Consider the following 11,997-nt stretch of genomic DNA (forward strand, 5'->3'; position numbering starts at 1 on the left):
CCGATGGAGATCGCAACTAGTATATATTATATATATACACATATGTGCTTTATTTGTATATATATATTGTATATATAATAATTAAGACGCCGTCGTGAGAGAGAACGCACGGCGGTGCGGACGTATCGAAACGGTGAACAATCTACGATAAGAGGGAGACTGGAGGAGGATATCATGGAAGAGTTTCTCCTTTCCCAAGGATCTTGCCAGTCGATTTTTTTCCGTTCGTCGGAATTCGGATTAAAAAACCCGCACCCTGGAACAAGCCCTAAGTAGGCCCGATGCCCACCGATGACACCTTATTGAGATTCATCATCGATGGGCGTCGATGCCACAAAACCGCATATCGTGTAACATTAAACGACAAGGATGAGAGAAAAAGAGTTTCTATCCAGAACGTTTTTTTAACCTCTTAAGGAGTAGGGGGTTTATGGGACCCGAGCTGAAAACGGGACCCGAGAGAAATATTTTCCCTCGTTACACCTTCGGGGATTTTAATTCACTTGTGCAATCGCGGAAACAGCTTTTCCGTTACGTATAACAATACGTAGAGAGAAAGAGAGAGAAAGAGATTGAAATTAAGATGGAGAGAGAGAGAGAGAGAGAGAGAGAGAGAGAGAGAGAAAGCGAAAGGGACATTATCGTATTATATTCTCGACAGAACTCTGTATACACATATTACTTATTGGTGTTATTATCGTTCTTATTCTTATTATTGCTATTATTATCGTCACGCTATATTACGTATATTATTATTAGTGAACGAAACGCGATATTACGCGTCTCGAATATTATTATCAGATTATTACGTATGTCTTATTATATAGCGCGAGATAATGCTCTCGCGAGCGGCGGGACACTTCGCGCATTGCTATTGTTGTTCGAAGTGAGATCAGATCATGCAGAGCAAGGGAGAACGATCACGAACAGTTGCGAACGAACGTGAACGTGAACGAATGCAGCAAGCGCTTTTCCTTCAATGTGCATAAAAGAGCTGAAAAGTGTGAACTAATTTGAAGCATACAGTTCGAGTTTATTCCAGTTTATTCAAACAAGTCCATTGTTCGTGTTCGTTCGCGCTCTTTGCTTGATCTCAATCTGAACGAACGTACGACGGTTAAATAACGCGTCGGCGTCGCGTCGCCATTCATTTGTCACTGAGATATATAATGATTTCATTATTTCCGTAGATGTATTATACATTGTAGGATCGCGCGGCAGGATTACCACGTGCACTTCACCGTGACAGCTGGATCCGTTAATTAAACGTTAATTAAACGTTTCCTTCAAACGGAACGCGGCGCACCGTTTATCGCCGCGTTGACAGTTGTCGATGCATTATCGATACTTTTTAAGAGATTAATCGGGATATCGACGATAACTCAAACGCAAAAAGCTTCCTACAGCATACGAAATACACATACATGTAAAACAAATGCGTGAAAGTGGGATGTTACAATGTCGTGGAAACCGAATGGAAAAATCTTTTTTTTTTCTGAATCGCGCGTTGAATCGGATATACTTCGAACGGAAGAATCTAAAAATCACCTCTACTTATTCGATCAGCTTTGTGGAATCTCCAGCTGTTTGTCCCTTGGCTTCAGTACAATTTTATTCTCCGATCTCATTCGCGGCAGTGTAACATCCACGAGGCAGAACGAATGGTGGATTACACTTCGTGAACGTTCGAAGAAAGAAGGGACACATACATACACACATTTACGATACGTTTATACGTACAGAGAAGTGGGAAATAGTTACGCACACGGGACACGCACACAAAGAAACACAAGCGAGTAAACACACACACACATACATACACGAAAAGAAACGGTAATTATTAAGACATTACATTCTTCGAAACACGTGCGCGCCACTACTACATTGTTGATATAAATTGCGATCCATAATATGATTATTACTATTTATGATATAATTATTATCTTGCATTGTCTAGTCATACGTTATTATTGTATAACTAACGATATTAATTATTAATTAATCTGTACTACCTAGTCGCATTATGTGTTGCATAAAGAGAAAAAAAAAAGAAAACCACGAAAATTTCGAACGCAAAAGAGACCGTGTGAGCGATGAGAACAAGAGAGAGAAAAAGAGAAAAGGTGAGAAGAAAGAGTGAGTGAATGTAAGAAGAGAGCAAACGAGAGATACATTCGGATAATGATAATTCGCGCGATAGCAACAACGACAAGTACAATATGAGGCGCTGAAAATTTGAAGTTACTCTTTTGCAGTAAAAAAAAAGAAAGTAAACGACTGATGAAATAACTAATAAAATAACGGCGCGAAAAACCTTTCCAATGTAAATCTAAAAAAAATAATATGAAAAGAATAAGGAGTACTTAGTTTAAATTTCTCTGAAACTGGACTTGGTCTACTTATATTTTCAGCGCTTTATATATTCCTATGGAGGATGCGGAATGAAATAAAAAAGAGAGAGAGAGAGAGAGAGAGAGAAAGCATGAAAGTGCGTGAGGGAGAGAAAGGGTAAGTGTGAGGATTTCTTCCGCAGACATATATTGCTGATAAATCGATAATGATCGAGATACAGCGATCGGATTTGCGATACGGCAAAGGAAAAGGGGCATCAAACTTTCGTCGCGATTCTCTCGTATCCAAGATTTTATTGATCGGAGTGGACTTGAGAATCGCGTGGAAAAGAGCGATCGGCTCATAAACATTAATAATACACACTGGACTGCTAACTGCGTCCCTTTAACTGTTGCCAAAAAGTATGTACGAATATGCGCAGAATAATATTCTATGTACTTTTATGTATATAAGAGCCAATTACAGAGAGACTGATCACCTGACTTTGTTGGCGTCTTTCTCCTACTTGAGGCTCCTATACTGCACATCCACTTCGCACATTGCTTATTACAGAGGCAACGTTTGTACATAAGGAAAATAAGAGGAGTTAGGAGTCTAATGTATTATATAGATGTCTGTGGGTTTCAGCTAGTCCGAGTCGCTCGGCGCTTTAACGAGAGAAGACTGATTGTAATCCGTTAAAACGCGCACGAGTTTTAGACGTTTATGCAAATTATTATCGAAGCATCGAAGCGACTGAGAGGCAGCTAACGACAGAAAAAAATGTAATTGATCGAATAATCAGATTCTTTGGAAACGAAGCGGAAAATTAGCGATTGATTCAATCATGGTGATACGAATTAAAAGAGATATCGTCATTGCAGGAACGGATGATTTAAAAATGCCGGAAAATGAAGAGTAATGAAATCGTAGAAAGAGATGACAAAAATTGATGATGTTTTCTTTTAATTCATATCTCCGAGATTCTTTATGACGCGCGCGACGATGATGATCTATAGATCAGACAAAGCGAGCGCGATAAAAAAAAAACACCGTGGGATAGATCGCTATGTCTCGATCGATCGTATGTCTGCAAGACGATCAGGGAAAGTGACCGATAACACCAGCAATTCAATCGAATAATGATTATATGATAGCGAGAGTAGCGAAAGGGAGAGAGAGAGAGAGAAAACGAAGAAAAATGCGTAATTATGTCATGAAATTCGCGCGCGCGCGTCGCTTTCCGTGACGCACTCGTGCATGCAGGTACAGTAAAACAAAAGAAGGAAAAAAAAGAGAAAAAAAATGAAGAACAAAACGAGTATTAAATATATGCGGGGGCCGTGGAGAGGAGGGAACCTTCCTTTTATCCATGTAAAAGAGAAAAAAGGAAAAGAAAACACCGACGGGCGTCCTTCACCATTTTCCGCGACGTCCGTCGGCATCCCGTCGTCTCGAAAAGAATAAAAAAAGGAGAGATAAAAATTAAGGCAGAAGTAAAATGAGCGATATAAAGATATATATAATATATATATACACACATATATATATTATATGTATATACTTGAAGAATATATGATTATATACATATACATATACATTATACACGTATGCGCGGTTCGCTCTCGGTTTTCATCCGAACGCAGCATCCCTGTATCCCGCAAGAAACATCCCCTTTACGTGCGTCGCGTCTCTTTTATCCTTCTGTGCAATCGAAAACCCCATCCTGCCTTCCTGCTTTCCTCCCTCCCTCCCTCCCTCCCACCCGAGGAGAGCTCGCGGGCCCTCCCCATATTGCAATATTTGTACTTTTCCATGTTGAAACCTCGATATATAATAAATTATATTAACAAACTTCGATCGGCTGTCATCTCTCGCACGAATGTTACCTATTCATTGCGCCTCAAGAAACTTTCCTTGTCTTTTCTTTAGCTGTTACATATGCTTTATACATATAATAATATGAAATGATAAATGTGGAAGGTCGGATAAATATAATAATAATAAGAATTAATATGTTGTGTATTTTTAAGTTGCTTTTATTTGATAATCATTTGTAACGTACTTTCTCTGATAAAAGATGACTGTTAATTCTCCACAATTGTCTTAATCTCTACTAAAAAACATGTTTCTATAATAATTAAAACAGCAGCATCCTTCAATTTACAAATTGAAATTGCTCCGTTGAAATTGCACTCGTCAATATTAAATATTCATTTGTGATGAAGTTTCAAGAAAAAAATTTAAACCACAGGGTTTTAGTCAGTTGAGTTTTTTTACTTTTCAGTTGACAATCACTAAAACATCTATTTTTTTTTCTTCGGGGCGAATTCTAAACCTCTTATATAATTCTTTTTTATCTGGTATTTCTCTGCAATAATAAACAAAGTTACAAAGTATGCGTAATTATAAAATATTTAAATAAATATTAAAATCAAAGCGACTCACCTGTAAGTAATTTGTACACATATAAAATTTGATTCCCCTGAACAAGAACACTAGGTGTCTTTTTGCCAGGATCATCAGTGATTGTCGCGCTCGCGCCAATGCTTTGGCACTCTTTGCTGAATTCTTTCGGATTAATCCCAAACGTTTCTAGGTTGTTTACCAATGTTACCTGCAATTTTTGTGATGTCATCAGAAAAACGAATAATTCTTGTATCAAAGAAGCTACGCGCCATTAGCAATGTATCGAGACTCGAGACACAGAGATAACCCACAAATTAGTTTCTTTGAAAAAAAAAATATATCCGTGGAAGCCTTAAAAGTTATTAAATTCTCGTATTATTTATTCTGAGACTTTTACCTTTTTCCCGCCTGATCGCACTGTTACTCTCATGTCGATCGGTTCCAATTTTCCCGTATGCAACAAAGTATTTCCTGCGAGGGTAACCTCATGCATATGCGTCATACGTCCGATAAACTTGTTTATCCCATCCTCCATCGTTACCGTCTCCTGATGAGCCTTAGTTCGCATAATTCCCGCCAACCGGGGATTCAGTTTTAACGTTCTACAAAATTAGTCGCTGTTAATGTAGAAAGAGATGCAGGATCGAATTTATACGTGCAGCATCTTACTTTCCGTTTTGCAGATCCTCCGCTTTCACGTACTCAGTAAAACACTTTCTGATGTCGGCTCTTTTCATTACGTCACCCTTTCTGCAATCATCACCATGTATTCGGTGTAAAGTGATATACAATACACGTTTATATACTACGACGATGTAACATTCAGCGACTTTTGTCATCACCGCATAGAAAACCGTCTTTTCTGCAATTATATTGCGTCGCGATAAAGTGGCGTCACACAGCAAGTGCCATTGCCTACCATACTTACTCATAGCCGAACTTTGATAGAACTGGCAGAACGTCAGCAGTCACTCGATAGCATTCTGACACGACAGCACTATTCGAAACTACTGGTTCAGCCGCAACTGATTCTTCGGTAACTACTAATTTCTTCACAAGTGGATGATCAAACTGAATAAATGAAAAAATCTCTTCTAGTCAATATCCCAATCAAAGAGCTTATTTCCCAAAAAAATTTTTAATTTTATCAGAATGAATCCAAGACAAACAACAAATGTTACCTTAATGGACAGCAATGTTTCAACACCTTTTGTGATGGATGTATTGATTATTCCTTTAGCCTTCATTTCCGCTAGAAAAATCGATAATTTTTTATACCGAGATTTCTTTACATCAACATTTTTATCCGGTGGACAAGCGGCTAACAGATGATTTTTGAAGAAGTTGGACGACAACATTGGCAGATCACTAGATTTTACCGTTGTTTTACACGCTTTCAAGAAACAGTATTCCAGTAGCGCATCCATCTCTTGAACTGGATCAACTACTTCTGGCTCAACTATGCTTGAAATTTGTACATCTTCAGTTTCTACATCTTCTTCTATATGTTCCTAAATAACATAAAAGCAATCAATTTATCTTTGTTCATTTTCAAGAGAATGTCCGACTTAACTACCTTAGAAATGACTTCGTCTTTGACTACGTCGCTTGAATCCTCGTCGGTGTTTAATTCATCTAACTTAACCGATAAAATTTCAGTTTCGTCTACGATTGCTTCTTGATTAATCGATTCAATATCTTCTAACGTATTTGTAGGACTGTCAACATTCGGTGAACCCAAATCAGGCCTCAGCGGTGGTTTGCCCAATTGACACAACGTATCACCAATGACGTGAAATACTTCCACGCATTTTCCATGTCCAGCTGCCATGTACATGTCTTCGCTGGAAAGTGCAGTGACACCGACCGCAACTGCAGCCTGCAGAAAAAATTCCTTTTTTTCTCCCATCTCAATATTTTTATAATCAACAGATGCAAAGATAAAGTCTGAACCTTGTTTTCCTCAGTGTTAATCGACACTGGAGTACCCTTTGGTAGTTTACCAAAGCTATACAGAGTCACCGGCTCCTTCAGAATCAATCCAGGCAACATGAGATCTGCACCTCCTACCAATTTGGATATAACTGGCGTGTGCGTAGTGAAAGTATTTAATAAATATGGATGATGCCATAATGTATAAATTGTAGGAAACAGCAGAGTGTCATGTGAATCCAGTTGAAAGAACATGGGTATCTTGGCGACGCAATACACTTTGCCTACGTGTCCACTGTACGTTACTATTTTCATAATGCTGATAGCTTCCTTTTTAGGCAACAATGACTGAATCTCTTCGTCCGACAAACTCGGATACGCCGCCAATACCTCCTCGCATAATTTTTTCCTGAAAAAGATAACAATAACGAATTATCTCTTTTCATTTAGCACATACAAATATATCATAAATAAAACATATTCAAATATATTGTAAAAGTAAGTTTCATTTAAGATATTTGATTATTATATATATATAATCAGATTTGCAAATTCCTTTCTGTTTTTTTCATCTGTAGAAAAATATGTATGTAAAAAGTATCAACAATAAGGATAATAATAACGAAGATTCGTTTAACAGACGAGTATAATCAAGAACCACTGAAACAATAAGAATTATCAAAACGTCCGAAAAATACTACGAACCTCTCAGTTCCTTTTAGCTGGTAATTGGTCTTGACTTTGAACGGCTTAATAAACATTTTGAACGAAATTTCCAATCGGTGAGTGTATGACGTTTAAACCTAACCTTGATCTCCTATACGGCGCTGCATCCTTATTTATCCCCGTTGATGCTACGCGGCACGATGTTCCGTGTAAGTGGAAGGCAATGGAAGCGCTGCCAACATCACGGACATCGACGACGAGTTCTACCTCTTGTTTACGATGAAAATATTGATCTCGAACCGAAGCGATGATCTCTGCTTCTATCAGAGCAATTTATCTTTTTTCATACATTATATATGTTTATATTTTTACGCTTGAAATAAATAATAATTTTAAAAAGTCGAAAAAAATAGAAAGAAAACGAAAGATCAGAAATGGCTGAAAAAATTCATTATTATTATTCCTTATTCTATATACGTCTTCTTTCTTTTCTTCTCTTTCTCTCTTTTTCGTACGAAGCCTATAAAGTGCAGAAATAAACAAATCCATCTTATGTCAACTTTTACATTTTATATCAAAAATGTAGATTAACTTTAATCTCGATTTAATTTATACTCTTTACCTTTTTCTAATTTTTAAAACTGGAAAAAGATAACAAGTAAGTTAACCGAGATTTAAGTAAATCTGTATTGGTAGAAATGGACATTAGACTTTGACCGAACTCCAATTGTAATTTAATTAGTGATTCATTCAGCTGGCAGAATTGCTTAATTACATTAAACGACTATTTAATTGTATAACTGTTCCTAATCTAATCCTTTTCACATTAAACAATAAAAAATTAATAATTCTATCCATATTTGTGTACAAAACTGTACACAAATATTACTAAATTGATCTTGTTTTGAACGCCGAGAGTGCAAACAAGTGCAAAGAAATACAGCTGATAGAAACACTCCCCTTCCCCGTCCTCCAATCGCGTGTCATCTCATCATGCCGTCAGGTCCTCTTACGGCACGTGCGAACAGTACGTGCGAAGTGTGCGCCGTGAGGTCGACATAACCTCAAAGCGTGTCATTATGCATAATCGAGCCGCGACGGGCGGCCTGCGAGTGTTTTGAGGTCGTCGCGACGGGATAGCGTGCGCACGTCGTCGCCTCGCCGTTTGCTTAATTGAAAGAAACGGGAAGACATGACGATCGCCAACGTCTTGCTGCGGATGGACATCGCGAGGATCACCGGAGTCAGAGTGAGTTTTCCCGGCACTTTCGCCTTTTCCCTTTTTGAATGCGACTATCATGATCAATCACGAATGTCACGAGTCACGATTGATCTATCTGTCCTTTTTGTTTTTTGGCCATCGATCTCTCTTGTTCTTTCTCTCTTTTTCTTTTTTATTTCGGCGCGCTCGAGAACACGATGTCACTGTACGTTATTATTGTTCGTATTTTATATAATACTCTTTCATAACTTTGTCATTGTATGATACATTATTTTTAGTTTGTATACAACTTATATACTTACTCTCTCAGGCGTAACACTGGCATATAATTTTATATTATTATTTATTATTATTTATTGGAAGTTATATTTGCTTTTTTTTATCGACTCATTTGATCTCAATCTTTTCTTATTATCACTGATAAACGATTTATCAATATCTTAACGAGCATTTTCATTCAAAATTCTTGACATACTTTATAAAATATTTTAATTTTAATTAAATTTTTTCACCAGTTATCTTTGATAGATTATTTTTATTGATATTTTTATTCCAAGAAAATACTGCAGTATTTATAATAATTACTTTATTAACTATGATTTATTATATAATTTTAATAGAATTTATATTAAATTATATTTTTTTATAAATTGCAAAAATATACCTTTATAATACTGTATATTTTAAATTTATTTAAAAGTATTTTATTATGAAATAAAAACATTTTTTGTATTCATGTTATTTCAAGATAGAAATATAAATAATTTAATATGATAAATGTCATGTACTACAGCTTTTAAAAGTTTTAAAGATTTAAATGTATTATATTTAGTTTTAAATAATATAGATTTATTTTTTCTGTCCGCAGCATTTAAGTACAAAACCAAAATTTGGTTTACTTTTTGACATTGATGGCGTGATAATACGTGGAAAACAAATACTGCCGCCGGTAAAAGAATCTTTCAAACGGCTTCAAGGGAACAATGGAAAATTTCGCGTTCCTACATTATTTGTCACTAACAGTGGAAATTCGCTGCGTAGTCAGAAAGCGGCAGAGCTGTCAAAATGGATAGGCCTCGAAGTCAAGGAGTCACAAGTTGTCCTGGCTCACTCGCCATTGCAAATGTTCGATTACCTACATAACAAACAAGTTCTTATATCTGGTCAAGGCCCAATAACGGATATAGCCCGAGAATTGGGCTTCAAGAAGACAACAACTGTAGAAGAACTTGTAAAAAACTTTCCATGCTTAGATTATATAAACGTAAAAAAAAGAAATCCAATTTGCGGTCCAATTGATCCAAATTTCCCACAAATCGAGGGAATCTTGCTCTTGAGTGAACCAATAAATTGGGAAACGTCGTTGCAATTAATGGTAGATCTTCTAGTTACCAATGGAATGCCCACAGGATTACCTACTGCTATTCCATATCCGCACATTCCAGTGTTGGCATGCAACATGGATTTGCTATGGGCATCGGAAGCTCCGATTCCACGATATGGCCATGGTGCTTTTTTATTGTGTCTTGAAAACTTGTACAAGAAAGTCACAAATAAAGACATGACATACGCTGCTCTAGTCGGAAAACCTAGTGAGATTACGTATTACCATGCCAATCAACTGCTTGTTAATCACGCCAGAAGCATTGGTATTGACAATATCGACACAATTTATGCTATTGGGTGCGTATCAAATAGAAATATTGATTAAATACATCAATAGATATAGTTTACATATAGTTTATACATATTACAAAATATCTATATATAGTATATAATCTATTATGTACAGATTATAGTATATAATCTATATATGTTTTTACAGCGACAATATTAACACCGACATTTTTGGCGCAAACTTATATGACAAGTATTTATCCCGCTATGAGTCCGGAGAAGGGACTATGTCCCGCAGCCTAGAAAAACTCCTTGGGAATAACAAGAAAGATCCCAGCGCGAAGGCCTGCATTAGTATTTTAGTTGAGACTGGCGTACATCAACGAGATTCCAAATTTATCCCCGAACATAGTCCTAGGGATTTCTTACCAGTCGACGATGGTCTATGTAAGCCGGCATTCATCGTAAAGGATGTCGGACATGCCATCAATCTTGCGTTTAAGGAAGAGAAGTTTGAATAAGTTAGCATAATAGGTAACCTTGGGATAATTATATCCTTATATCGTTGGAGAAAAAGGAGAGAGAGAGAGAGAGGAAATGTGCAAGGCAACGTGAGTATTATAGCAAATAATCTTTTAGAAAGTGTTAGCCTTCATTATAGACGACGTTTCGCAGCAGAGAAACGGAAAACATGAAAAACGGAGAGGCTATAATACATTATGAAAGTAATATATTATTTTGCTCCCTTTTCTATATCTTTCTGATTCTTTTAAACTGCCTACTTAACAAAAAAACGAACACGTTTTAGTGAACTGTATCAACTAAAGAAAAGAATTATAAGAAAAAGAAATAAATTCAGATTAATTTATATTATAGATAGAATAATAAAAAACGATATTGCTATGTTATTGTAAATACAGTTGAATATCCCATATATATATATAAAGGATTTTTATTACAAACTTTAATACATTTAGGATTATTAAAATAAAACTTTGTTTAGACAACGGTCCGATATGCGTTCCGAGCATAATTTTAGAACTATTTAACGAAATTTTATTAGATGATCGACATTGTACATGAATCATCTCTATAAATGTGCATTATTGTAATTAATTATAGCATATAGTTGTATGGTAAACTGAACTAAACATTTGATCTGCAAAGTGCACTGTGCACAGTTATGTCTCGTTTAGTCGAAAGCAATGCAAAGTAACGCAAAGTGATACATGTAAGGTTCCCAATAGATAATAGATAAATAATAGATATAATTTTGATTCGATTGCTCTAAAAATTCGCAGCTAACATATACTGTGTCTGAGGATCATATGCAAAAGTATAATCTATATTCAAAATAACATATGAGTAATAGATTATATTTTATAATATATATATGTATATGTATATAGTCAGGTCTAGTCTTGAAAATAAATACAGCTTTTTAACGAATGCAACTAAATAAAAAAGGTATAGAAAGATTTTTCGTTGCTACAATAGACCAAAGCTAAGAAACATTGTTGTCATGAAAATAAATCTACAAAAATCAATGAATTTAAAATAAAATCATCAAGAATTTATTTTGCGAAATTACATTTTTTATTTTCGCAAGTAAGGCTGGGGTACGTAAAATTTATAAAAATTTTATTAAACAGTTCTAGAACCGTTTCTTAATTTTAAAGATCTGAAGTTTAATTTTATAGAGTAAATTTCTGTATATTCTTTTTGATTTATTAATTTCTTTTTATATAGAGTAGTCTCGAAGTAGATAATAATTTAGGAAGGGATTATTAAATTTTCTTACTAAAATTAATTGGGGGGGG

At 35.7% G+C, this 11,997-nt stretch overlaps 3 protein-coding genes across 4 annotated transcripts in view; 1 reads left to right on the top strand and 2 right to left on the bottom strand.

Moving 5' to 3' along the window:
- LOC108722905 (zinc finger protein 91) overlaps positions 1-11,997 on the bottom strand; it is a 342,323-nt gene that overhangs the window by 130,393 nt on the left and 199,933 nt on the right. The window lies entirely within an intron of this gene.
- Positions 4,358-7,603, bottom strand: eIF2D (eukaryotic translation initiation factor 2D). 2 transcript variants are annotated; one of them, XM_018448273.1, is made up of 9 exons: positions 7,378-7,603; positions 6,694-7,081; positions 6,329-6,619; positions 5,922-6,251; positions 5,669-5,811; positions 5,410-5,490; positions 5,138-5,342; positions 4,780-4,948; positions 4,358-4,702 (listed from the first exon to the last, which is right to left on the bottom strand). In XM_018448273.1, the coding sequence occupies exons 1-9, from the start codon at positions 7,431-7,433 to the stop codon at positions 4,638-4,640; spliced, it is 1,728 nt and encodes a 575-aa protein (XP_018303775.1). In that variant the 5' UTR covers positions 7,434-7,603; the 3' UTR covers positions 4,358-4,637. The 2 variants fall into 2 exon arrangements, with proteins under 2 accessions (XP_018303775.1, XP_018303774.1); XM_018448272.1 differs by having other exon boundaries at positions 6,317-6,619.
- Positions 8,285-11,043, top strand: LOC108722922 (cat eye syndrome critical region protein 5 homolog). The gene is made up of 3 exons (XM_018448295.1): positions 8,285-8,587; positions 9,429-10,243; positions 10,386-11,043. Exons 1-3 carry the CDS (start codon positions 8,531-8,533, stop codon positions 10,696-10,698), a joined length of 1,185 nt encoding a protein of 394 aa, XP_018303797.1. The 5' UTR covers positions 8,285-8,530; the 3' UTR covers positions 10,699-11,043.

This window comes from Mycetomoellerius zeteki, unplaced genomic scaffold (assembly GCF_001594055.1).
Source record: "Mycetomoellerius zeteki isolate Tzet28-1 unplaced genomic scaffold, Tzet1.0 scaffold221, whole genome shotgun sequence".
Taxonomy (NCBI): Eukaryota; Metazoa; Arthropoda; class Insecta; order Hymenoptera; family Formicidae; genus Mycetomoellerius; species Mycetomoellerius zeteki.

Coding starts and splice junctions, on each gene's coding strand:
- LOC108722922 (XM_018448295.1), top strand. CDS start 8,531: ATGACGATCGCCAACGTCTTGCTGCGGATGGACATCGCGAGGATCACC. Junction 8,588..9,428: donor CGAGGATCACCGGAGTCAGA/GTGAGTTTTCCC, acceptor TTCTGTCCGCAG/CATTTAAGTACAAAACCAAA. Junction 10,244..10,385: donor GACACAATTTATGCTATTGG/GTGCGTATCAAA, acceptor ATGTTTTTACAG/CGACAATATTAACACCGACA.
- eIF2D (XM_018448272.1), bottom strand. CDS start 7,433: ATGTTTATTAAGCCGTTCAAAGTCAAGACCAATTACCAGCTAAAAGGA. Junction 7,082..7,377: donor CAGCTAAAAGGAACTGAGAG/GTTCGTAGTATT, acceptor TATCTTTTTCAG/GAAAAAATTATGCGAGGAGG. Junction 5,491..5,668: donor CTATCAAAGTTCGGCTATGA/GTAAGTATGGTA, acceptor TGATGATTGCAG/AAAGGGTGACGTAATGAAAA.